Raw genomic sequence first — 22,928 nt, forward strand, 5'->3', positions numbered from 1 at the left:
AGTCATTTACAGAACAAGAACAACAAAACAATACATAAATTAATAATAGGGATTGATGCAGGGTTTAGTGTTAGAATAGTCAAATATTAATATTATTAACATTTATGGAGACGTCTTAGGAAAGAAAAACATCTTGGATTAGTGTGAGCTTAACTTTGCCACCATATTCCTCTGGCAAGACATCTACTCCGATCTCCTCCTTGAACTTTCTCTCTTCTTCTTCGTCCGTTACTATCACAATCTATACAAGTGCAAAACAAAAACTAGTGCTCTTGAGGTTTGCTCAAGAAGATGTGGAGAAAGATGTACATCATGAGACGTGTGAAGAACAAACCTTTTCCTGAGTATCTTTCTCTAGAAAACGGCAGATGAATCTCCAAACGGTCAAGAAGAATCCAGGCATATGCAAGATGTAACATTTGGCAAGGCGTTCCGGGTAGTAAGACTGGAGAAACATGAATAATAATAATTTTAATTTTATGCGGATTATACTTTCCATTTTGTGAATAATAATAATTTTAATTTTTATGCAGATTATACTTACCATTTAATTTGAATATCATTTTAAAATCTATAATATTATTTAAATATCGAATATGAATATATACATGCAAATTAAAAATATTATTGTGCTATTTTTACATAATAATGATATGCCAATTTTGAATGTTCAATTTTCTAAACTTATCTTAAAATTAAGTTTTAGATATAAACGTAAATAAAAATACAAACTTATCATAGTAACAAAAAAAAAAAGAAAATAATATTTTCATATCAATAATAAAGTTTCCTATTACCATTGTTTCATTTTCTTCAAATGATATAATATAAATCTCATTAAATTCTAAATATTTTTTTTTCAATTTTATATAATACTAAGAAGTATGAATTATTTAATAAACATTTCAAAAATATTATTTATTTATTTCAAATTTTTTATATAATACTAAGAAGTATGAATTATTTAATAATTATATAATACTTAGGTTAATAGCGGATTTTTAGATTTTTACCGGGTTTTCTAAGATTATAATTACAATTATTTTTATTAAATTGAACTGTATTATATACATATCACTGGATTTATCGGGTCAATCATAGGTCTGAGTTGGGTATGAAAACACCGCTTGAAAATCAATTATTGTAATAGAACAATTTTTTTTGAAACACATAGAAAACTTAAAAATTATTTATTCTCTAATCAAAATAATAAATTCAGTTAAATTTTATTAAAATAAAATATACCCGCACTTTTAAAACGCGGATCAAAATCTAATTTTAAATTATACATAACTAAATCCCAAAGTACCTAACTCTAATCCTAGCTTGGGTATATTTTATATCGGTGCGGTTCGGATTTTGGGCATGGTTAAAAACTCCGAGGCATATGAATGACATTATTGAGAGATAGAGAAAGAGGATGATATGTTTACTTGTAAGAACTGAAAGCCGGTGATAAATCCACGAGCATCAAGGTTCTTGTAAGTAATGTTTGACAGATCGATAACGGCTACTAACTTCTCATCTCCTACTTCTTTGCCTTTGATGCCACTGAAACCATATGAACCAAAAAATCTTGTAATACAGTCAAGGAACATGAATATTAGCAATTTGAAATGTTTTGGTTTCAGTGATGTGTAAAACACCTTGCTATTGTTTTGTCTAGCACATGAACAACGAACTCTGCAAAACACGTGAAAGATTAGTCCATAGATATATTCTCAAGAATCTACCAAAAAAAAAAACACATAGTATGGAGTCAACAACTTTAAAATTCCTGCATCTGTAGTTAACTGGGTCTCATGGATTCAGATGGAACTACTCAGTAACAGAGAACATGAAAGATCCGTGTCCACTCAGTGAAAAGTTTATGTTCAATGAAAGTCTTAAACAGAGTGAGATGTAATTACTCTTGAAGGTAACTGGATCCTTGGCAGGAAAATGCTTGGAGACCTGGCAAAGTACCAAAGGTTGTCCGAATTTGGTAAGACCCTGAAGATAGATCCTTTTGAATTCCAACTCATCCTTCACTTCTGAGTCTGGGATCCCATTTGGAGGGACCATGGAGGCTCTCCATTTTTGCCAATCTACAAACATCTTTGCTGCCTTGTCTGGATTCATTGATCTTGCAACCAAAAACCTCATCAACGTCGGCACTTCATATCCCTTCACAGCAGAGAACAGACAGAGTTTAACATATGCAGTCCAAAAGATACAGCTTCTAAATATATATATATATTAAAATAAAGATACAACTTCTATAGCATCTCTGTTGTTTGATTTACCTCTGTGGAAGAAGAGAGTTTCTCAACCGATTTTCTGAACTGGGTCAACGCAAGTTGTTGGCTTTCCTCCATAATCTTACTCAAAAGGGCTCGGGAAGAAATGATAAGAGAGAGGGAGAGAAAGATAAGAGTCTTTGATGTCACTTGCGCACAGCAGATATTAAAGTAAGTTGAAAAAAGTAGAGAGTTTTGGATGATGTGATTTTGAGAGAGAAACCCGGAAACCAATCAAAGTCCACAAACAGTCGAAATGGATTGTGTACTTTGTGTCTTTACAGCAGGAAAAATAGACAGCTGGATGTTGAAACTCTCGTCTCTATTTGCCCTTTTGTTTTTATTACCTAATTCATCACTACACACGGTTTTTGAATCTATAACAATCCAGAATGCGTTTGTTATCTCAAAACAGTAAACAGCAAGATGTTTTAAAGTGGGAAGCTTCTCATGTGTTTCATTGCTTCTCTAACCAAAGTTCTGTTATGATCATTACATAGTAAAAATACTAAAAGCAGTACACGCTTAAACATTATTATTGTTTGTTGTTAACAGTTGTGGAGCACTGTGAGTAAGAAGAACATCTTGGATTGGTGTGAGCTTAGCTTTACCACCATATTCTTCCGGCAAGGCATTTACTCCGATCTCTTCCTTGAACTTTCTCTCTTCTTCTCCATCCGTTACTATCACAATCTTATACAACAACAACAACAAGAAAGACTAATGTTCTTGAGATTTTCTAAGAACCTGTGGAGGTACTACTACATCACGACAAGTTTAAAGATCAAACCTTTTCTTGCGTCGCTTTCTCTAGAAAACGGCAAACAAATCTCCAAACGGTCAAGAAGAATCCAGGCATGTGCAAGATGTAGCATTTTGCAAGGCGTTCCGGGTAGTAAGACTAGAGAAACATTTTCAAATTTTTTTAGTTTTTAAAGGAAGAAACTCTTTTTTTTTTGTGTGGATGTGTAATCTCATTATTGATAGAAGAAGAAGAAGAAAGAGATGGTTACTTGTAAGAATTGAAAGCCAGTGATGAGTCCACGAGCATCAAGGTTCTTGTATGTAATGTTTGACAGATCGATAACAGCTACTAACTTCTCATCTCCTACTTCTTTGCCTTTGATGCCACTGAGACATGTGAAATTACAAAAAGTGTGTAAATACAATCAAGGAACATGAATATTAGCGTTTCGAAAATGTTTTGGTTTCAGTGATGTCTACACACCTTGCGATTGTTTTGTCTAGCACATGAACAACAAACTCTGCAACACCAAACACAAGTCCATAGGTTGATTAAAAAAAAAGATTAGTCCATATATACTTCTTCTTTTTTTTTATTGAAAATAAGTCCATATATTCTAAACTCAGTGCTCCACAAAAAAAGAAAACACATAATATGGACTAAAAAACTTGAAACTTCCTGCTTCTATAGTCAACTGGATCACAAACAGAACATGTATATACTAAATGAATAGTTTACATTCAATAAAAGTCAAAAGTCTTGAATAGAGTGAGAAGTGAATACTCTTGAAGATAACTTGATCCTTAGCAGGAAAATGTTTAGAGGTTATGACAAGCACCATAGGGTGTCCAGATTTGGTCGGACCCTGAAGACAGACCTTTCTAAACTCCAATTCATCCTTCACTTCTGAGTCTGTAATCCCATTTGGAGGAACCAAAGAGGCTCTCCACTTTTGCCAGTCTACAAACATCTTTGCTGCCTTGTCTGGATTCATTGATCTTGCAACCAGGAACCTCATCAATGTCGGCACTTCATATCCCTTCAAAGGAAACAACAGAACCAAAACAAACCAGGGATCAACTTTTCTGATGTTAATGCCTTTTTAATAAACTTCCTCTACTGTTAGGGTTTCTCATGGGAGGATCAAAACTAGTCAAAAGATACAACTTAAAGCGTGGGAGTTCATTACCTCTGTGGAAGAAGAGAGTTTCTCGACCGATTTTTTCAACTGGGTCAATGCAAGTTCTTGTCTTTCCTCCATGATCTTTTGGCTCTGAGCTCCTCAGAACTGAGAGGCTTGCAAACAGATTATAGAGTGAGATGAAAAGAGAGAGAAAGAGAGACTTTGATGTTGATGTACACACTTGTTGTATCCATATTCGGTGTGAGGTGTTGTACTTTATAAATGATTTAAAGAGTGGAGATTTTCGTATTAATAGTCAAGAATAAACAAAGCTCGTCAATTACAAGAACAAGAGATACTCGTCTATACGGATAGTCTAAACAAGTATCTCTCTAATTTGGTGTGCGGTCGTCAAAGACGAGCTGCTCGGAGTAAGCAGGTCGTCAAAGACTTCTGGTGTGGTGTGATTGACGATCTCCAAGTGTGGGGTCTCCTTTTCTGTACTTTTCTGTACCTCTCTGAATGAATTCTAATGACTCTGACATTTTTTATTTATAGCAAAATACGTTTTGTCTTCTAGCGAAATATCATTTTGTTGCTTGACGGGCCGGACCTGATTTTGGGCTTAGCTTTTAGTGGACCTGTGCTAAGCCCATCTCCAACAACACTTCCCAACAGATTATAAAGAATGAGAGAAAGATAGATGTGTGGCCCGTACACATGCACGCGGAAAATTAGGTGTAGCAAAGAGCTTTGATGATGCTGACGTTGACAGAAACCCGGAAACCATCAAAGTCCAGAAAAGCAGATAAATCATTGTGTACTTTTGAGTCTAAACGGAAACAAAAAAGCAGATGTTGAAACTCTTGTAACTCTTTTGACTTTTGTATTTGCACAGCTGTGAAGATATTCCATGACTTCTACTACTACGTACTACTACTAAATACTGAATCTTACAACTTTTGCATGTGTTTAGTGTGCTTCTTCTGGAAACTTAAAAAGTTGTTGAAAAGTTGTAACAAAAGTTTTGTTCTAGCGCCACCAAGTTTTTAAAAGGTTTTAATGTTTAAATGCTCTCACAAAATTTAGGAGCTAAGCATTATTGTTTGTTGTTAACATTCTTGGAGCAGCCAGAGGAAGAAGAACATCTTGGAATGCTGTGAGTTTAGCTAGTCCACCATATTCTTCCGGCAAGGCATCTAGTTCTACTTTTTCTTCGAGCTTTCGCTGTTCTTCACTGTCCGTTACTATTACAATCTAGTCAACAAAAGGTAATGTGCTTGAGATTCGCTTAAGAACCTGCGGAGATAGATAGATATATATATACATACATAAACAAACCTTTTCTTTAGTTGGTTTGTCTAGAAAACGGCAGACAAATCTCCAAAGTGTCACGAAAATTCCAGGCATGTGCAAGATGTAGCATTTTGAGAGGCGTTCCGGGTAGTAAGCCTGAAGATGGATTTATATATAGTTATAAACTTATGACACATGTGATCTTGAGAAAACAAAAGGAGATGGTTGATTTACTTGTAAGAATTGAAAGCCGGTGATAGTTCCACGAGCATCGAGGTTCTTGTATGTAATGTTTTGCAGATCAATAAGACATACCACCTTCTCATCTCCTACTTCTTTTCCTTGGACGGCACTGTAACATGTGAACCGAAGAGCCTTGTCAAGTAAAAGAAATTGAAAGGACATGTTCTATAGTTTTGGTTTCAACCTCGCGATAGATTTGTCTAGCACATGAACAAGGAACTCTGCAGCACAAAACACACACAAACTAGTCTTGAGAAAATATGTGAATCTTAAAGTCAAGGCTAAGGAACAAGTGATTGATTACTTTTGAAAAGAAGTTGATCCTTGGCAGGAAAATGCTTGGAGGCTTTGCAAACTACCAAAGGTTGTCCATATTTGGTTGGACCCTGAAGAAACATCTTTCTGGTTTCCAATTCATCCTTCACTTCTGAGTCTGGGATGAATCCAGAGGGAGGAACCATAGAGGCTCTCCACTTTTGCCAGTCTACAAACATCTTTGCTGCCTTATTTGGGTTCATTGATCTTGCAATCAGGAACCTCATCAATGTCGGTTTCTCATATCCCTTTCAGTGTAAACAACAAAAACACGAACAACACATCAAAACAACCAGTGGATCAGACTTTTCTGATTTTTGAATATGCTTTTTACTAAAGTTTTAGTAATGCAAAGGTTTCTCATGTGAACCATTGTGAAGACAATGAGACAACTCCCAACATTATAGACCAGAAAGCTCAGAAGAAACAAATCTCAGGTCTTTCTCAACTTCTAAACTGTTGGAACTGTCCTACATAAACTACACATTGAGTCATTGACAGTGAAACCAACCTGAAGAAGATAACCAAAAGGCCGGAAGATACAACTTTGCAATGTGAAACTAAAGCGTTGACTTTGATTTACCTCTGTGGAAGAAGAGAGATTCTCGACCGATTTTCTCAACTGGGTCAAAGCAAGTTCTTGGCTTTCCTCCATGATCTTTGCCTCTCAAAATTCAAAAGACTTGCGCACAATGGAAAGAAAATAACGAGAGAAAGAGAGAGCCTTGGAGAAAAAGGTCAAGTTAAGAAAGTAAAGAGCTTCGATGGTGGTGACACTCCTGACAGAGAGACCCAAGAAGCCACAAGAAGACAAAGACCAGAAACAGAACATACAAAGGATTGTGTACTTATGTCGCAGCAAAATGACAGCTGGAAGTTTAAGCTCTTGAACTCTTTGACTTGTATTTTAAGCAATACAAACCCAGCTGTGATGATTATTCCACGACTTATTACTAGGCCTGGGCATTTTACCCGGACCTGAAGACCCAACCCGAAAAAACCTGGTCCGGGTAAGAACCGATCCGATCAAATTACCCTATCGGGTCTTGTTGTAGAGGACCCGCGGATCTTGGACCCGACCCGATCTGAACCCGAAACCCGACGGGTACCCGAATTAATAATGTAAATTAAATAAAATGAATTTAGGGGGAGTCGAAGACGGGTTAATTGCCTACAGAACAAAGGGATCAGCCATTAGTAGACAATCAATTATTGATCAATCTCGCATAGTTTAGTATATATACACATTTTAATATAATAAAAACACAAATTTTAAATAAAATATCAAATATTTTCGGATATATTAATATTTTCAGATGCTTTTAAGGTATTTTTAGATATTTTTTAGGTCGAACCCGAACCGAACCCGACCCGAACCCGACCCAGAACCGAATCGATAAATTCTAATTACCCGAATGGGTCCAACTATATAAGACCCGATCCGACCCGGACCCGGTACGACCCGAACCGACCCGGAACCGAAAATTTGAAATTACTCTATCGGGTCCTAAACTCGTAGACCCGAAAGACCCGGACCCGAAAGGACCCGGCCCGAACCCGACCCGACGACCCGAATGCCCAGGCCTACTTATTACTCCTACTTCCCAGATCTTAGGTACTACTTAATATAAGTTTTTTGTCTTCTAGTCTATTTTTCAAATGAAGCAAGCACATTAGTTAAATCATCGAAGATTTGTCCTGTTGCATATACTTCTTTAGAAAAAACTTATGCAAACCACATTTGAAATAAGTATCCACAATTTTAAGACAGATACATTTGCAGAGTACATAATTTGTAAAATGAGCGTTCCGATTGGTTTTCGTTATCAGGTATACAGTAAGTGGCAGTACACAGTCGTGGAGACCCTCAGAATAGAATACAGACCGCGGCTAAAATTCTTTCGTTATACAGACCACATCATCCTCTTTTGTCTTAATAATGTAAAGAGTGCGAACTTCATCAAAATATGACTCAACCGTTCTAAAACAGTATTCAAGAATCAAAGATACAAACCAAAAAGTGGGAACCAAATATTAGCGGCAGAAGAAAATACGAGTTATAGTGTGTATGTGTGTGCAGCAATGGATTGGAGGTTACAACTTCCAACATAAGTGCCTACACTAGCAAAGCAATTAAAGATATAAAGAATATTTCTTAGGAAACCCTTTTTGATCACACCTTACTTCCAAGCCACGGCATCGATGTCATCTCTAGCTTGTTTGTAAAGCTCGAGCCTTTTGGCTAAGGTTCCTCTTCTTTCCATCAGCTGTGGGTCTTCGTCCAACATCGCCCCCAGCTTTTCCTTCTGCACCATTTTTATTATTATTGATCATTAGAAAGTGTTTTTCACTCTTTAAAATGATTTCAGATATTCTCTATTTTTAGCATAGTACTTGCCTCTTTCCTGCCGACTTGAGCGTAGAAGAAGTTGAGGAGCGATCTCTTTGCTTCTCTAACTTGGCAGTAAACAACAGCTTTTGGAAGAGAGATTCTCAATGTGTCGCAGACCATGTTTATGTATGCACTCACGTTGGATCCTGAGTTGTATTCAAAGTCAAAATATCATTTGATATGTCTCTCCTTCATAGTGAGGTTAACGAAACAGAGACACGTACCGATCTTTCTGAAGTGACTATCGGAGTATATGTCTGCGTTTGGCTGTGGGGCATTCTTCGGGTTTGGTTTCTCTTTCTCGGGTTCAAGGTGAAGCTTCCTGAAGAACTCAACAGTGAGGTAGCTGGATTCCATGTCCACCAGACGCAGAACTGTTTTCCTGCTTTCGTCTCTGAATCTTTCAAGAGCTTCATTTGCTGCAGCTGCTATATCGCTTGCTAGAGTTGGGAATCGCTTCAGCTCCTGATAGAGAAGCAAAAAAAAAAACACAATGGCAATTTAGGGTTGAAACAGAACGTCAAAGAGCTAAGAGGAGTTCTCACAACAGAAGGCCTCTTCTCACCTCTGTTTCTGAAATCGACTTTCTGACCAGCTCTTTCAATACAAAATGCACCTAGGAGATATCAAACAGGAGTCAAAGATCTGTCAATTTATTGGAAAATAAGTCTAACAAAGGTTCAGAAGCATACTGCATCGACAGTCGCTTCAGCTGGTCCTTTGAAATAGCTAATGGATCCATCAATGAGCCTTCTGTATCCTTGTTCAGGAGCTATAAGATGTGGCTGATAACCATCTGCTTCTGAGACAACCTTCTGAACATTTTTGGTAGAGAGATGTCTGTCAAAGGGAAGTTTCTTTAAGGCTGCTGGTAATTGATGGTCAAAAACTCCATAAATCCGGTCTCCACCAGGTCGTCTGGTCAAACAACATAATATATATGAGAAAACCGACTTCACCAGACTTACACTGTGAAATAGTTAGAAGCAGTTTGTGGCATGGAAAAGGTCACTACTGTAAAAACTATAGTAAATCTGCACATTCTTCGTCTGGAAACTAAGAAATTAAACAAGTACGGACTGAATTATTTTAGGGTAGCATAACTATTGGAAAGCCACGGTTTGCAAACCATTCATAGAACTCCAAATTGATATTCGTAATGTAATATTACAGACTAAAATAATTCATGGGCTATAAGACTAAGAAGATTAATAACAAAATCACTTACCCTCCATCCAAGTGCTCCTTAAAGACACGATCAAATGCTCGACAAAGTTCCAAAATTGTGTAAAGCTGGGCCTGAATAAAAAGTTGGTAACTACCCATTCGATTCTGATGCAACTTCGAATAGTGATCACATCAAAGTTTAAGATCTTACCCCTGAATCTACGGCAATAGGTCTCCCAATCCTATCCAGCTCTGCATTGATCTCATCTATGCTTTTGTTGATCAAAGCAACAATACTGGGGATTTTCTGCCTGATGACAGTCTCCAAGTGCTGTCAGAGAGGAAAAGAACAAGTTGGAGGACGGTAAACACTATGCATTTGGTGAAATCCGAGCTAGTAAATCATAAGGGGTACCTGAGACAAGAGTTTTGCTAGATATTCTGATCCCATCCTGCTGGCTAAGTGCCCGTATTCAGGACTTGTCTCAAAATATTCACGCTCCTTCCTCCGGGCAGCAATCATATCGACCCTCTTATTGATATCAGCCTGTGAACGATTCACAATTCCCACCCAGGGATGTTGCAAACGGTATGCCCTTCCCTCAAGAACCTTCATAAAATACCGAGAGGAGGTGTCAAAGTAGTTGATTTATCTGAGATACCCCAAGCTGCAGGAGTAAAGAAAGATCCTTACATCTAGACAGTCTGTTCCTTTATCCATGATATCAAGCTTGGTTGCCACTCCAAAAGTCCTTTCACCTACGGGATAATATAGTAAATAAAAAAATTGGAAAATGTTGTGGAGAGTGAAAAGTAACTAGTTACTATGAAACTACAATTAGATAGTACCAGTAGGATCAACTTCTTTAGCAAGTTTTATAGCGTCTGATGTAGCAATATCTTGATTAGCTGGAGAAATAGCCAATATGATGCAATTTGGCTGCAGAAAGAACAGCTCGTAGGATAAGCTTTCCAGGGTTAACATGATAGAATATTATAATCCTTCCGAATCACTATAGTATGTGTGCGAGGATAATAAAAATACATGCATCAGTTCAACAATGACAAGAGCTTTAAAACCTTCAAATCAATAGCTTAGATTAAAACTGACTGACCTTCTCAACATAAGAGCGGACCATATTTTCAATGTCCGCGACGATACTCTCCGGTTGTCCCTCTAAAAGAGTAAATTCATGTCAGTGTTTAAGCAAGAACCAAGAAATATGACTTATCAAAAAGTCTTACCTACAGCAACCTTGGTCAAACCCGGAAGATCTATGAGCGTCAGATTAACAACTGCAGAAGGAAAAAAAGATATATAACTCATTGCTGCTAGTAATCAACAAAATAAGAAATTCACTGTCAGTTTATTATCTATATAAGGACAAACCATTAGGCGAATAAATGCTGAGCTGAATAGGGATATTTGAGATTGCCTTGCTCTTCCCAGTCATACGATCTGTTTCATCCTCTATTTCCTTTCGCACAGCGGCTGCAAAAAAAAAAAATAGAAGTTAGCTGAAAAGCCCCAATGAGAGAGTAGAGTTCAATCCAACCTACCAAAATCAGTAAACTTCTTCCTAGGAGCATGAAGAAACTCGGCATACTCGGTTGTCCCTTCCTCCGTCTTGTGAAGCTGCAACACCAATGGCCTCCTTGTAACGATACCTGATCAATCCAATCTTACAGTTACTCAAATCATTAACGGAACGAATAGCTATAGTGTGTAAGTAACGAAAATTCACCAGATCCACGAGGCAGAAAGTCTCTTCCCACGACGCTTTCGAGAACTGAAGACTTTCCGGAACTCTGATTTTTAACACCATTAAAGTGAGATCGGATCTTTAACATACACAACAAAAATCTCTATATGTTGCATTAGAGGGAGAGAGATCAAAACCTGGCCACCGACGACGGCGACGGTTGGGAGAGCTTCCCAGAGAGACATTCCTTCGCCGCCGTGATCTCCGAGGACAGTGCAAGCCCTCTGGATTTTGTTTATCAGACCTATCAAACTTTTCATCGTCGCCATTTTTTTCTTTCTTTTCCTGGAAAACGGATCGGAAGATTCAGCGAAACTTTCGCACCGACGGTTAGATCTGGAAGAGGTTAACGGGACGGTGGATTTGAAATGTCCGGTGAGTTTGCTATCTCGACGCGGTAGCGAGATCGACGAATCTGGGAAAGACGCAATGGAGCAGGGGACGTTAATGGGAAACACACAATTTCAAAGCGAAGAAGTAGGTCCTACTCGTGCAAATATAGAATACTTTTGGGCGAAAAGTGAAAATAATATTAAATTCCATGTTTGTGAAATTGCGCGTGCCGGTTCAATTAATGTGGTTTTGTTCGGTTAAGTTGTGATCATCTCTCTCTTTTTTGCTTACCAAAATATTTGAGTAACATAACTAAGGGACAAACAACCACACACTAAAAGCTTAAAATTTTAAACAATACAAAAGCCAACCTCTTCTATACCAACACAACAAATTAAGAAACCGGTTATTCATACCTAACCAAACCGGTTTGTCCTTTACATGCTTTCAAATCAGATGGTTCACCGATCTGGTACAAGAACAGAGATCAACCGGTTAATGACTAAATTGCTTAGGGGAGGGAGTTAGCTTGTTATTGTTGTGTGCTCCTTGTCATCCCAATTCGTCCAGACACTCTGCAAAAGATCAAAATGTGTAAACAAAGTGACATACTTGTTGGATATGATCTTTGTATAAAGCTCATAGTATATGATATGAAACCTTCCAGAAAGCATTTGAGCAGTGTTTGAAGATCCATTAGTGATGGAGGAGAGGCGTATGCTTTGACTATCTTCTTGTCCTTTATCCACACGCATGGCAGCAACTTCTTTCCACATTACAGCTACTTCTCTTCGCATCTTCTTCGCCTCAACATCCATCGCCTTTGCTAACGTTTCAACCTTCTTCGCCAACATGATTGGTCCCCATAATATTCTCACTAAGAAAATTTCAGTAACAGTTTACGGGTTCAAGATCTGACCATTCGATAAGTGCAAGTTAAACTGTAGCGCACACATATTCCCACAAGAGACGAGTTCATCTGCAGCACAGAAATATCCAAGAGTGTACTTAATTTCTATAAACGACAAAACAAAATTGCAATTTTAATATCTAAAACACTTGACGTAAACACTTTATTCTTCTTATTGCTACTGTCTTAATGTTGTTGTCCTCGAGAGGAGGCTAAAAGGTCAGGCAAAGAAGGGGAAGCAAAAGCTGCCAACAAAATCGACTTAGATTCTATGAAAGAAAATGTGTGAAATGGAAAGTAATCAAGTATACACTATTTCATTTAACAAGAGTGCAATTTAACTCTTTGAAAGAGCTTCTCATCCATCGTGTTGAGGTCTGTTGAGTCTTAGCACACATATATACCATAAAAATTTACCAAATACTTAAATAGTATGCCATAATCATCTACAGAATCCTCATTACTTGTTTCTGAAATATCAACTTGGTTTCAATATAACAACAACAGTTGCATAATACAATGATAAAAATGACACAATGCCTCAAATCTAAGAGAGCAACTACATCATTATTTTTTTTCTCTTTTGGTATTCTCTCTGAAGACTAAGAAAGGGAAATTTCCCCAAGAGTGATTTAAAGTTACAAAATCCCTATAAGGTGAAGAAATTGGATGATAAGAAGAGGAGTGATGATGGATCAGAAGGAGAATGGAGTAATGAGAGACTCGTCAAGTTCTTTGAAACCTGCGTATACACTCTCCGTCTTCGTCGGTGGTAGCGTCAGTCTCCTAACCTCGGTCATGTACCTGTCCATTATCCCACAAGCACATACTATTTATATTTACTTATATACCCAAGACTATATAATATATAACGTTGGTTATAGTTCGATCATATATATATTTCACAAAACCGAATACCTAAGAGGCTTTACTTAAGTTGAAAAACAAAAGCTTACCTGTTTGCTGCGTTTGCTATCTTATCACGAACCCCTTGGTTACGAACGGCTTTGTTCTCGTGCGCAAACGAGCCACCTAATATCATCAAAGAAGACCTGGTCGGACTCGAGCCCATTCTGTCTGACAACACAGACATTGCCCATTCAAGTAGCACCACCAGAACCGAACGAAGGAGCCGGATTCTTAGATTCGGCGATGGTACAATGGCTGCATTGGATAATAAACGGTCATAAGCGTTGAGCACAGGTTCAGCTGCGCCTTTGCAGGCGGCTAGTAGAGCTCGAGCTATGTCTTCATCCCCAACAATTTCATTCCTCTCTGCTCTCTCCTGTAAATAAAAAATTATCAGTAACTTATAATTCAAATTCAGCTCATAACCTTAATGAAAAAGAATCAAACAAGGTAACGAGTAGGAGGAGCTTACAAGTGCAGCTTTCTCGAGGTGAAGGCACAAAACATCGAGCGGTAAAACAACTCCATCGCCAGGATATATATGAGAACCGACTCTCTTGAGAACTGAACATGCTTCAGCTATTCCGCCTTGTGAAAGAGCTTGCTCCATGAGTCTAGACCATGTTTCCCTTATGATGCTTGAATCAGCATCACCAGAATAGTTGGCAAAGTAGAGCATTTCCAGACAGATCTGCATATGTGAGAGAAACCCAGTAAACCAAACATTCAATATATAATTAGTTCAAGAAAATCAGTTAATCAGAAACGAGAATATCTATCAAATTTTAGGAAGTACCTCCCAGAGCTCAAATGGGACAGCATATTCATTATACAACTGCGTTATGTTTTTAAGTTCCAAAGAGAGCTCCAAGGCCTTTTCATTTGCTAAGCTGGAATCGTCAATAGAATCACCATCAAGTACTGGTTCATTCTGGTAAGAGTCCTGCATGGCAACAGAGGACTCGAAACTGGAAGCAATAGATTCAAGTTTGTCTCTGATCTTTATTTGGAACTGGAGAACTGCGAGTTTTCCTTCAAGCAGATCAAGCAACCCACTGTCAGAAGCACCGTGAGCAGAACCTACTAAACCATCACTATTACTTGCATTCTTGGCCTGTAAAACTGCGTGGCTTAGGTATTGTCGCCTAAGTTCACAAAGCCAGCAAACCATTAGAGATTGAAAAGGAAGAGAGCGCAAAAGAATCAAAGGTAATTTGTGACTTGGTGAAAATTTCAAGACAGATTGCTAACCTTTGTTCAAGAGTAGGACTGTCCCCTGAAATAATTGCGTGTCGTTCTGCAAGCCTTAAGAACACATGAGCAGCAAGCACATGCTGTCTTTTCGACACATAGTATTTCGCAAGCAAATCAAAGTATTTTGCTTGACTTGATGAAATCTGTGTCCCTGAGTGAACCAGCGGAGATGATTCAGACGAAACGGCACCGACCTATGGCACAAGGAGAAATGAATAATTCCTCGAAAGCTAAACCTGATTTGTTTTCGTTTTGCAGTTGGAAGCAGACTAAGTTCCTAGTTTTCGGCTAATGGTACCATACAGAAATCCTGACAGCACAAGATTGAAAATAGTTTAAAGGACTAACCTCTGATGAAGAATGACTACCAGCATTCTTGAGAAAAGGTACCAAATCTGGACCTCCATACTCTAGCAGCTCGTTTTCAAGACCCAGTTCTATCATGGCCGTGTATAGGTACTCCCTGAATGCTCTGTCAGTTGATTGCACACCAAGATGAACGATTTGAGATATATATTGTCTACGTAAAGCCTCCTCTAGCATGGAACCAACTAGAGATCGCAAGGCATTGGCGATAATTTCGTAGCATTGTTTCCGCTGGGCAAGAGCATGCTCCCTAATAGAAGTATCAATCTGGTCATTGAAAGCGTCGCCGTCAGGATCAAGGGCTTGGGCCTTCTGCAAAGGCAAGCAGACAACAGCTTCATAGAACCTGTAGAAAATTATTCAGAAGAGTATAAAGGATTCAACTTCTTTTTGACTGTCATTAAGAATAAAAAGCTAACCAACGAATTGTGTAGAGAATGAAAAAACTAACCTCAATTCTTCAAAACGTTTGCAGACAGTTCTGAGATCTGCAGATCCAGGGACTTTACTCAAGAAACTGAACGCCTCTCTAGCAACATTCTCTTTCTCCTCAGTATCTAAAGCTAACGCAGCTCTTTCAAGGCGTTCAACAGCTAAAAAGAATTTGTAATCAGACTCCTTGAAGTAACTTGGGCAACCTTCACGTAGTCTCCCACTTATATCATCAACTGTTCCCCTGCCATCTAAGCCAGTATAATACTGGGGCACAAATCGTAGCAGATTAAAGTTAAGACATTCAAAACAGTTAGTAAGAGGACACTTGATGTATTGTTACAAACTGAGGTACCTCCATCACGGCAGATATGAGTCTTGTTGCAATTTGGTCACCCTCTTCAGAACACACTAGCTGATGGAACGTCAACTGGACCAAAGCTTGCTTTAAGTTTGCGTCAAGCCCCTGGACTAATCTGGCAACATGATGTTGAGAAAGAAGTTGGAGTAGGAAAAGGGCTTCCGCAGATCTGAGAAGCAACTGCCTAATACACTCCATCGCCCTCACCTGCAGGAGGGAAAGACTAATTAATCACTTCCTAAACGGACCACCTGAAGAGAGAAAGTGTCAAATTTTACCTCCGTGGCAGCCAATTCAGCAGGACTATATGGCAAGCGTTGTCTTTTATTTGCTGACTCTCCTCCATTAGAATATGCTCCAAACAAGTTCCTAACCATATTCCTTTCAGTAGCTCCCAACTCTGAGCCAGTACCATACAAAATAGAGCCAGTTACACCTCCTAACCCCGCAACATATCCATAAAGCCCCCTTCTCTGGTTCCTTCTAGATCTTAAGAATCTCTCCAACGATCGAATCTTGCTTTCCAGCACATGCATAGCACTAGTAGAAAGACGACAAATCACCAGTCCATCCGCAGACATGGCATCAGAACTGACTTTTTTAGTCATTACAGAAAGCTCCCATATGGGAAAAAGTAGTCTTGAAGTACAAAGGCAGAGCCCATCGTGAGCGCCTGAGAATATTGGCTCGGCTTCTTGAACAACTTGGCCCATGCTGAAACCTCCAGTTGCTGTTCTAGTGTTTGACAACCCACTACTGGCATCAAATTGTGGCATTCCTACGAGTCTAGGATCCTCAAAAGCCTCAGCTGCTTTATCGGCAACAATGTTACTAATTAAATCTTCAAAATTTATTATCCGGGCAGCCAACATCAAGCACATCGCAGCGGCTTCACCTGCTCCAAAGCGAGTGAAAAAATCTTCCAAAAGGGACCTTGGAGAGTTGGATTCTAGAAGTCTTCTCAATATATCAACAGGTCTATTAAAGATCAGTTCCATCATACCCATGGTGGTAAAAACGACTATCTTTCTTCTTGGCAAAATATGCTGGGTTGAAAGATCACCTCTGGCCCAGAGTTTTCCACACGCCTTTTCATAAGACTCTCCCGAGACTTCAACTCCACAGTATTCAAGTTCTGAATATAAAGATTGAACCGTCGCAACAGTATCGGGAGAGGGGGGCACATCTGCTACAAAAAGCATACGGCCTTCAATGGGCAGAGAGGACACAACTTCGCGTAATGCCCGAGAACTCCTTGAACTTGACCCTGAAGTGCCGCCGACCTGAGATCGAACACTTGAATCTCTGCTAACGACCATAAGAGAAGACATAGCAGGTGGAGATGAATCTGAAAGGACAAGGGTTCCAACAGAATAATACGCTGTTTCAACCTTCATGGAGAGATCCTCAGTCTGAGTTCTACCAGCAAGAGATGCAGCTCCAGAACCAAGCCCAACACCAGCCCCCAATGGAGGAGATGGCCTAGTGGAAATGACTTTTAAACAGTTTGGAGACTGGCGGTGGTTGCTGAACCCGCTGAAACTACTTCCACTTGACGAGGTGGAGAGATACATCCTCCTACCATCTGATAAGGAAGCAACAAGGTGCAACCACTTGGACTCTAGCATGGACAATGGTGAAATGCTGACTATGGTTGGCTTGTTAGATCGACCTGCCGCTGTTGACTGTCGATTTCCTTGGCTCACATCCTTCTGGTTTAACATATTCCTTTCTTCTGCAACCATTTTGAGAGGGCCTTCCCCGTTCGGCCCAAAAACATACGCTTGAAGTTTCATCTCTTCAGTGCGGGCATATAAGATTTGCCTTTCATTATCAACAACCATCTCTACAACAGGATCTACAGCTCCAAACTTAAATACATTTGGCACAACCCACCTATAATTGAAGATAAAATGTTTTAAGAAGGATCAGAAAGGACAATGAGTTCTAGATGCTAAACGGATTGCTAGAAGCTTGCTTTTGTCCCACATTCCAGAATCAGATATCAAGAAGAGAAAGAAGGTTTAAAAAGGAAGAGAATAAGAGTACCTCGAGATCATACTACCAACACCAGCAGTAAGGCAGACTTTACGACAACGTTTATTCCAGCCCGAGCCAGTAGTATATAGAAGCTCATATATGTGCCCATCACGTCCAGCCATGAAAATGCGCCCTTTACTAGTACATGTAACGCATGTCATTGCTACTCCATCGGATGATATTGTATAGTCAGGAAGAGGCTGTACTGAAATTTCAGCGTATGGATCTCTACCATCAGGTCCTTGAGTGCAGCAAACTCCAACAAGCACCAACTGATGAAGAAGCACAGAAAAAAATTATAGACAAAAAAAAACAAAAAAACTAAAGAACGAAAACTGAATAGCTTCACCTCAGCAGGAGTAGCCAACACCAAAAGATACTGAATAGCTTCAACAAAAACACCAGGTCTACATTTGGTTAAACCAACCGCGCAAATAGCCTGGTCCTCCCCGGTATACTCAGGACATTGCCCATCCCTAATTGACAAAAGCAACATCTCAAGCTCTGAACTTCCCCTGTAACTAAAAAAAAAAAGGCAACTTTTACCTTGAATCGAAACGCCAGAGAAAGAGAGAGTTATCAACGGAGGCCCAAGCCCGTCGAATCTCTGGAAAGATGCCACATAAAGCCGTGCCTTCACCGCCTGCTGTATTATACCTCTCAATAAGCACAGAAGGCAACTCCCAAGTATCACCCACCTCGATCAACGGTGGCCACTGCAGCCAAAAAAAAATAAAAAAGGAGAAACCTTTTCGATTGTAATTGCTCAAATTCAACTAAGCAAATGTATATATGAAGCTAAACCTCTCTGGGATGAGTAGAGTAAGGATGACTAGCGTATCTGGAAGCTTCGAGAGCTTCTTCTAGATCGAGCTGAGATGCGGCTTCTCGGCCAATGCGGTCACCGATGCAGAGTCCCGCGTTCGTCACGTCCCTCATAACAATCTCCTCCTCCTCTTGCGACGACATCTTTCTAATCGGAGGTAATGAAACAGATAAACCCTAGTGGGGGTTCCTGGGAGCGAGAAAACCAAAACCCTAGATCGATTTTTTTAGCTCCCTCGCGAGACAAAATAGATGAGCAGGAACAAGAGAAAGGTTCGAACTTTTTGCTTCAAGTATCGGAGTGAAGAAGCCCGACTTCCTCCGGAGAAGGAGCCGCCGCAACGAAAAAAAAAAAAAAAAAGAGAGAGAGAGAAGGGGTTTCTCTTTCTCCTCGGTGAAAAAAGTAAAACAAACTCGTCTTTCCTTTTCCCCCGGCTAGTTTCTTGGGTCGAACTTTTTGTTGTTTCATGTATCGACTCAATTTCTTCTTTTTTTTCCTTTTTGAAAGCTAACTTAATCAGCTTACAAATCACGTGAAATACCCGAACTATGTAAAATTTCTTTTTATTACTATCAATTTTTAAATATCTAGCTTGCTTTTTTATTATGTTATGACAAAAAAACTAATTATAACAATGCTATTATTTTTAAAGGAAATAAGGCTGAATAGCCACAAAACAATTCATAATTAACTATATAACCAAAAAGAAATATCTCCATTATTTATGAAATATATATTATATTACCCTTTGTTTACCGGTTAATGAAAGAGAAAATATATTTTCTTCTTCTTTTTCTTTGATTATCATCTACCACCATTCTTCTTTTATCTCCACCGCTTTATCCTCTGCCACTCTCATCACCAACTCTACTCTGTGTTTTGTATTTATTTTGTCTTTAGTCAATACATTTTTCTATAATCAATATCTCATTTTTTCATAATTATTATCATCTCATTCATATTCACATTCATCATTGAACTACCATCGACATAGCCATACTACCAACCCAGATCCATAATCTCTATTACATATGTCGTTTCTGCTTCTGAAATCTATAGATCGTGATGGCATTACGGTTAAGTCGCCCTCATTTGTCATGTAAGTTTTCGGTTGTACTATGCTATTTGAATAACATGTACTATGCTATTTCGTTTATTACTATTCTATTTTGATAGTATTTTATATTATGCACTATGTGTATATTCTGATATTTAGATTAGGGTTTATATTTTCTTTTATGGTTTAGTGGTTAGTGTTTTGGATATAGTTTAACAGAAGATTTGAGTTAATTCTGGGTAAGCATGACCTCATTCTTTGCAATCATAGACATTTTAAAATTTAAAAATTAATATATACTATGTTATTTTGTTTGTTACTATTCTATTTTGATAATGTTTCATATTATATACTATGTGCATATTTTGATATTTGGATTAGGGTTTATATTTCATTTTAGGGTTTAGTGATTAGTGTTTTGGGTTTAGTTTATGGAAGGTTTGGATTGACTTTAGGGTAAACATTATCTCATTCCCTACAATCAAGACATTTCAATATTTGAACATTAATATGTACTATATTATTTCGTTTGTTACTATTATATTTTGATAATGGTTCATATTATGTACTATGTGCATATTTGATATTTGGATTAAGGTTTATATTTTCTTTTAAGAATTTAGTGACTAGTATTTTGAGTTTAGTTTATAGAAGGTTTGGGTTGACTTTAGAATAAACACTACCTCCACTATTATTAAACCATTTTTTAATTTCATTAATATGAACTATTCTGTAAGACCCGAACCTGAATTTCAAGATCCAGCTGATCCGCGGCCTTAACCTAATAATCTAAGTGCAATTGGCCGGTTTATGTCCAAATAATTCTAAGTCATTTTCAAGAGATCTGAGGTTCATATATAATTCATAAGCAATGCGGAAGCTAAGATAAACATTTATTTTATTAATATAAACCATGTGATCCATACAATGTAGTAATATCAATCAGTTTGCACAATAGGCTATCATAAGTTCCATACTATCTAAACACACATCACACATCCATCCTTGGCTTGAGTCTTCACAGCTCCTTGGCTTTCCCACGATCCTGACCAGATCCTGCAATCATATAAATCCCATCAAATACACAATCAAACCGATATCCTAGCAACAAGTCTAGCAATGCATGGTTAAGTCCCTTAGAACTAGTTTATGTCCCAATACTTGACCCACTCGGATAGGTCTCCAAAAACTAAATAAAATCAATGATAAATCATGATAATTCACAACTAAGAGAATGGTCAAGTCAGATTTCTCAGAACAGGTCCGGATCATACCGATCTCAACCTAGAACAGCCCCCATGGCCATAACTGACCACCTCTAAATCAGTGATATAAAATTATCCTTTCATCATGATAATTCATGATAAATCCCAATTAAGGGATATATGAAGTCGGAATCCCCAAACCTCAACCGAAAGTAGGAGATCCAACCTTACATGCCCAACCAAGGCCATGGAGAGATTACACTGACCAATCCATGTCTTAGCGGCCTGACCATAAGTCTAAACTCATGAACAACATCAGAATATATAATAAAAGAGATAGAATGACAGAGAAGGAAGAACGGATGCAACCAACATCACTTGGTCCATGCGGACCATCCATCCGGACCCATGGATCATGACGATGGTAAATGGTTAGCATCACTAACCTTAGGAGTGGCCGACGATGGGTTCTGGTCCTTCCCACTAGCCTTCTTGGTTCCTCTTGTATCCATCTTCACACGGTTCCTTCCTGCAACTCTTCCTTGGTCGCCGGTCAAGAACAAATCACACCACACTCACACGGCCAAACAAGCAAACCGCCGGTCTCTTTCTCTCTTGGATTCTCTGGCAATTTTGGCAGAGTTTCCCCTCTTTTGTCTGATGATTAAATCGATGACCAGAGCCCTCTATTTATAGAGGAAGGGTCCGCCAACTGCTTTTGGGCGAACGGGTGCAAGGATTGGCCGAATCGACACATGTGGGAATCAACGCATCCCTTCGGTCCAACCGCCTCTCAACCGCTTCCCAACTGCTTCCCTTCATCGATCATCATCAGCTAGCATCTGACCAAGTGTTTAGCTGCACCACCAGCTCACTTGGCCTCACCGGAACGCACCACCATCCCACCGGACCATAACCGCCCATGGTCCGGTCACACCATCTCAACTCCTAACACTCCTCCAAGCTGAGATGAGCTAACCACTAGTGTCTCCAGCTGAGTGAGCTACCACTCCAGCTACTGGAGCTAACCAGAACTCTTGGGAGCTACTGTGAGCTTCCCCACACTTCACCTAGCTGCCTTAGCTTGCTCCACCCTTAGGACAGCTGCCTAAACACTTGTCCAGCTCTCTTGAGCTTGAACCTTTCTTGCCTTGGTTAAGTTTCAGCCTCCTGATACCCTTAACCCACTTCCCGGACCATGATACGCCTTGTCTTAGGTCATTAGACCTGATTTGGTGCATCACCTCGCACCATGGTCCATCCGGACGATCCTATCTAGGACCGGGGACATGACAAGTCTCCCCCACTTGATAGGGATTCGTCCTCGAATCCAGACCAAGTGCATCTTCCCTAACATACTGATCATACCACTCAGGATACTCAGCCTTCATTCTTGCCTCGGTTTCCCAAGTGATAATGTCCTTGCCATTACTCTCCCACACTACCTTGATCATAGGTACTGTCTTCTTCCTTGTTGCCTTCTCTGCCCTATCTATGATTCGAACCGGCCTTGTCTCTAAGGTTAGGTTCTTACCAAGATCTTTGGGAATCTCAGGCAACACCACATCCTGTTCGGATAGGCACTTCCTTAGTTGGGACACATGGAACACATTGTGATATGCATCCATTGCTGATGGCAAATCCAACTTGTATGCCACTGCGCCCACCCTCTCTGTGATCCTGAATGGACCCAAGTACCTAGGATCCAGTTTCCTTCTTCCAGAAAATCTGGTCCTGCCTCTGAAGGTAATCATCTTGAGATACACTAGGTCACCAACCTCAAAATCAAGACGCTTCCTCCTCTTGTCCGCATAGCTCTTTTGTCTATCCTGAGCCTCTTTCATCTTTTCTTTGACAAACTTTATCTTCTCTGTGGTCTCCTCCACAATCTCAGGACCAATCATGCTGCGCT

General features: G+C 39.2%; 5 protein-coding genes and 1 long non-coding RNA gene across 6 annotated transcripts; 1 reads left to right on the forward strand and 5 right to left on the reverse strand.

The window, feature by feature from the left end:
• Positions 1-18: 18 nt before the first annotated feature.
• On the reverse strand, positions 19-2,504 carry LOC108807036 (CRAL-TRIO domain-containing protein YKL091C). Its single transcript, XM_018579273.2, has 6 exons — positions 2,286-2,504; positions 1,911-2,166; positions 1,647-1,683; positions 1,434-1,551; positions 335-445; positions 19-241 (listed from the first exon to the last, which is right to left on the reverse strand). Exons 1-6 carry the CDS (start codon positions 2,355-2,357, stop codon positions 116-118), a joined length of 720 nt encoding a protein of 239 aa, XP_018434775.1. The 5' UTR covers positions 2,358-2,504; the 3' UTR covers positions 19-115.
• A 202-nt stretch (positions 2,505-2,706) lies between these two features.
• Positions 2,707-4,805, reverse strand: LOC108809438 (CRAL-TRIO domain-containing protein YKL091C). Its single transcript, XM_018581576.2, has 6 exons — positions 4,214-4,805; positions 3,808-4,063; positions 3,508-3,544; positions 3,293-3,410; positions 3,070-3,180; positions 2,707-2,972 (listed from the first exon to the last, which is right to left on the reverse strand). Exons 1-6 carry the CDS (start codon positions 4,283-4,285, stop codon positions 2,805-2,807), a joined length of 762 nt encoding a protein of 253 aa, XP_018437078.1. The 5' UTR covers positions 4,286-4,805; the 3' UTR covers positions 2,707-2,804.
• Positions 4,806-5,022: 217 nt separating this feature from the next.
• Positions 5,023-6,944, reverse strand: LOC108809439 (CRAL-TRIO domain-containing protein YKL091C-like). Its single transcript, XM_018581577.2, has 6 exons — positions 6,585-6,944; positions 5,991-6,249; positions 5,871-5,907; positions 5,678-5,795; positions 5,489-5,599; positions 5,023-5,404 (listed from the first exon to the last, which is right to left on the reverse strand). The coding sequence occupies exons 1-6, from the start codon at positions 6,654-6,656 to the stop codon at positions 5,240-5,242; spliced, it is 762 nt and encodes a 253-aa protein (XP_018437079.1). The 5' UTR covers positions 6,657-6,944; the 3' UTR covers positions 5,023-5,239.
• On the forward strand, positions 5,270-5,768 carry LOC130495908 (uncharacterized). The gene is made up of 2 exons (XR_008934897.1): positions 5,270-5,418; positions 5,500-5,768. It is a non-coding gene; the product is annotated as an uncharacterized LOC130495908 (long non-coding RNA).
• Positions 6,945-7,948: 1,004 nt separating the features above from the next.
• LOC108813533 (phragmoplastin DRP1C) lies at positions 7,949-11,768 on the reverse strand. The gene is made up of 16 exons (XM_018586115.2): positions 11,461-11,768; positions 11,306-11,369; positions 11,121-11,228; positions 10,951-11,052; positions 10,806-10,856; positions 10,676-10,737; positions 10,410-10,500; positions 10,255-10,319; positions 9,976-10,170; positions 9,772-9,891; positions 9,622-9,692; positions 9,086-9,311; positions 8,959-9,009; positions 8,618-8,858; positions 8,400-8,539; positions 7,949-8,307 (listed from the first exon to the last, which is right to left on the reverse strand). The coding sequence occupies exons 1-16, from the start codon at positions 11,590-11,592 to the stop codon at positions 8,182-8,184; spliced, it is 1,845 nt and encodes a 614-aa protein (XP_018441617.1). The 5' UTR covers positions 11,593-11,768; the 3' UTR covers positions 7,949-8,181.
• A 1,208-nt stretch (positions 11,769-12,976) lies between these two features.
• Positions 12,977-19,201, reverse strand: LOC108812122 (nuclear pore complex protein NUP155). The gene is made up of 13 exons (XM_018584291.2): positions 18,733-19,201; positions 18,475-18,644; positions 18,278-18,404; positions 17,938-18,200; positions 16,167-17,784; positions 15,883-16,095; positions 15,547-15,794; positions 15,078-15,441; positions 14,727-14,923; positions 14,272-14,620; positions 13,948-14,166; positions 13,523-13,851; positions 12,977-13,370 (listed from the first exon to the last, which is right to left on the reverse strand). Exons 1-13 carry the CDS (start codon positions 18,895-18,897, stop codon positions 13,262-13,264), a joined length of 4,371 nt encoding a protein of 1,456 aa, XP_018439793.1. The 5' UTR covers positions 18,898-19,201; the 3' UTR covers positions 12,977-13,261.
• Positions 19,202-22,928: the final 3,727 nt, after the last annotated feature.

This window comes from Raphanus sativus, chromosome 6 (assembly GCF_000801105.2).
Source record: "Raphanus sativus cultivar WK10039 chromosome 6, ASM80110v3, whole genome shotgun sequence".
Lineage (NCBI taxonomy): Eukaryota > Viridiplantae > Streptophyta > Magnoliopsida > Brassicales > Brassicaceae > Raphanus > Raphanus sativus.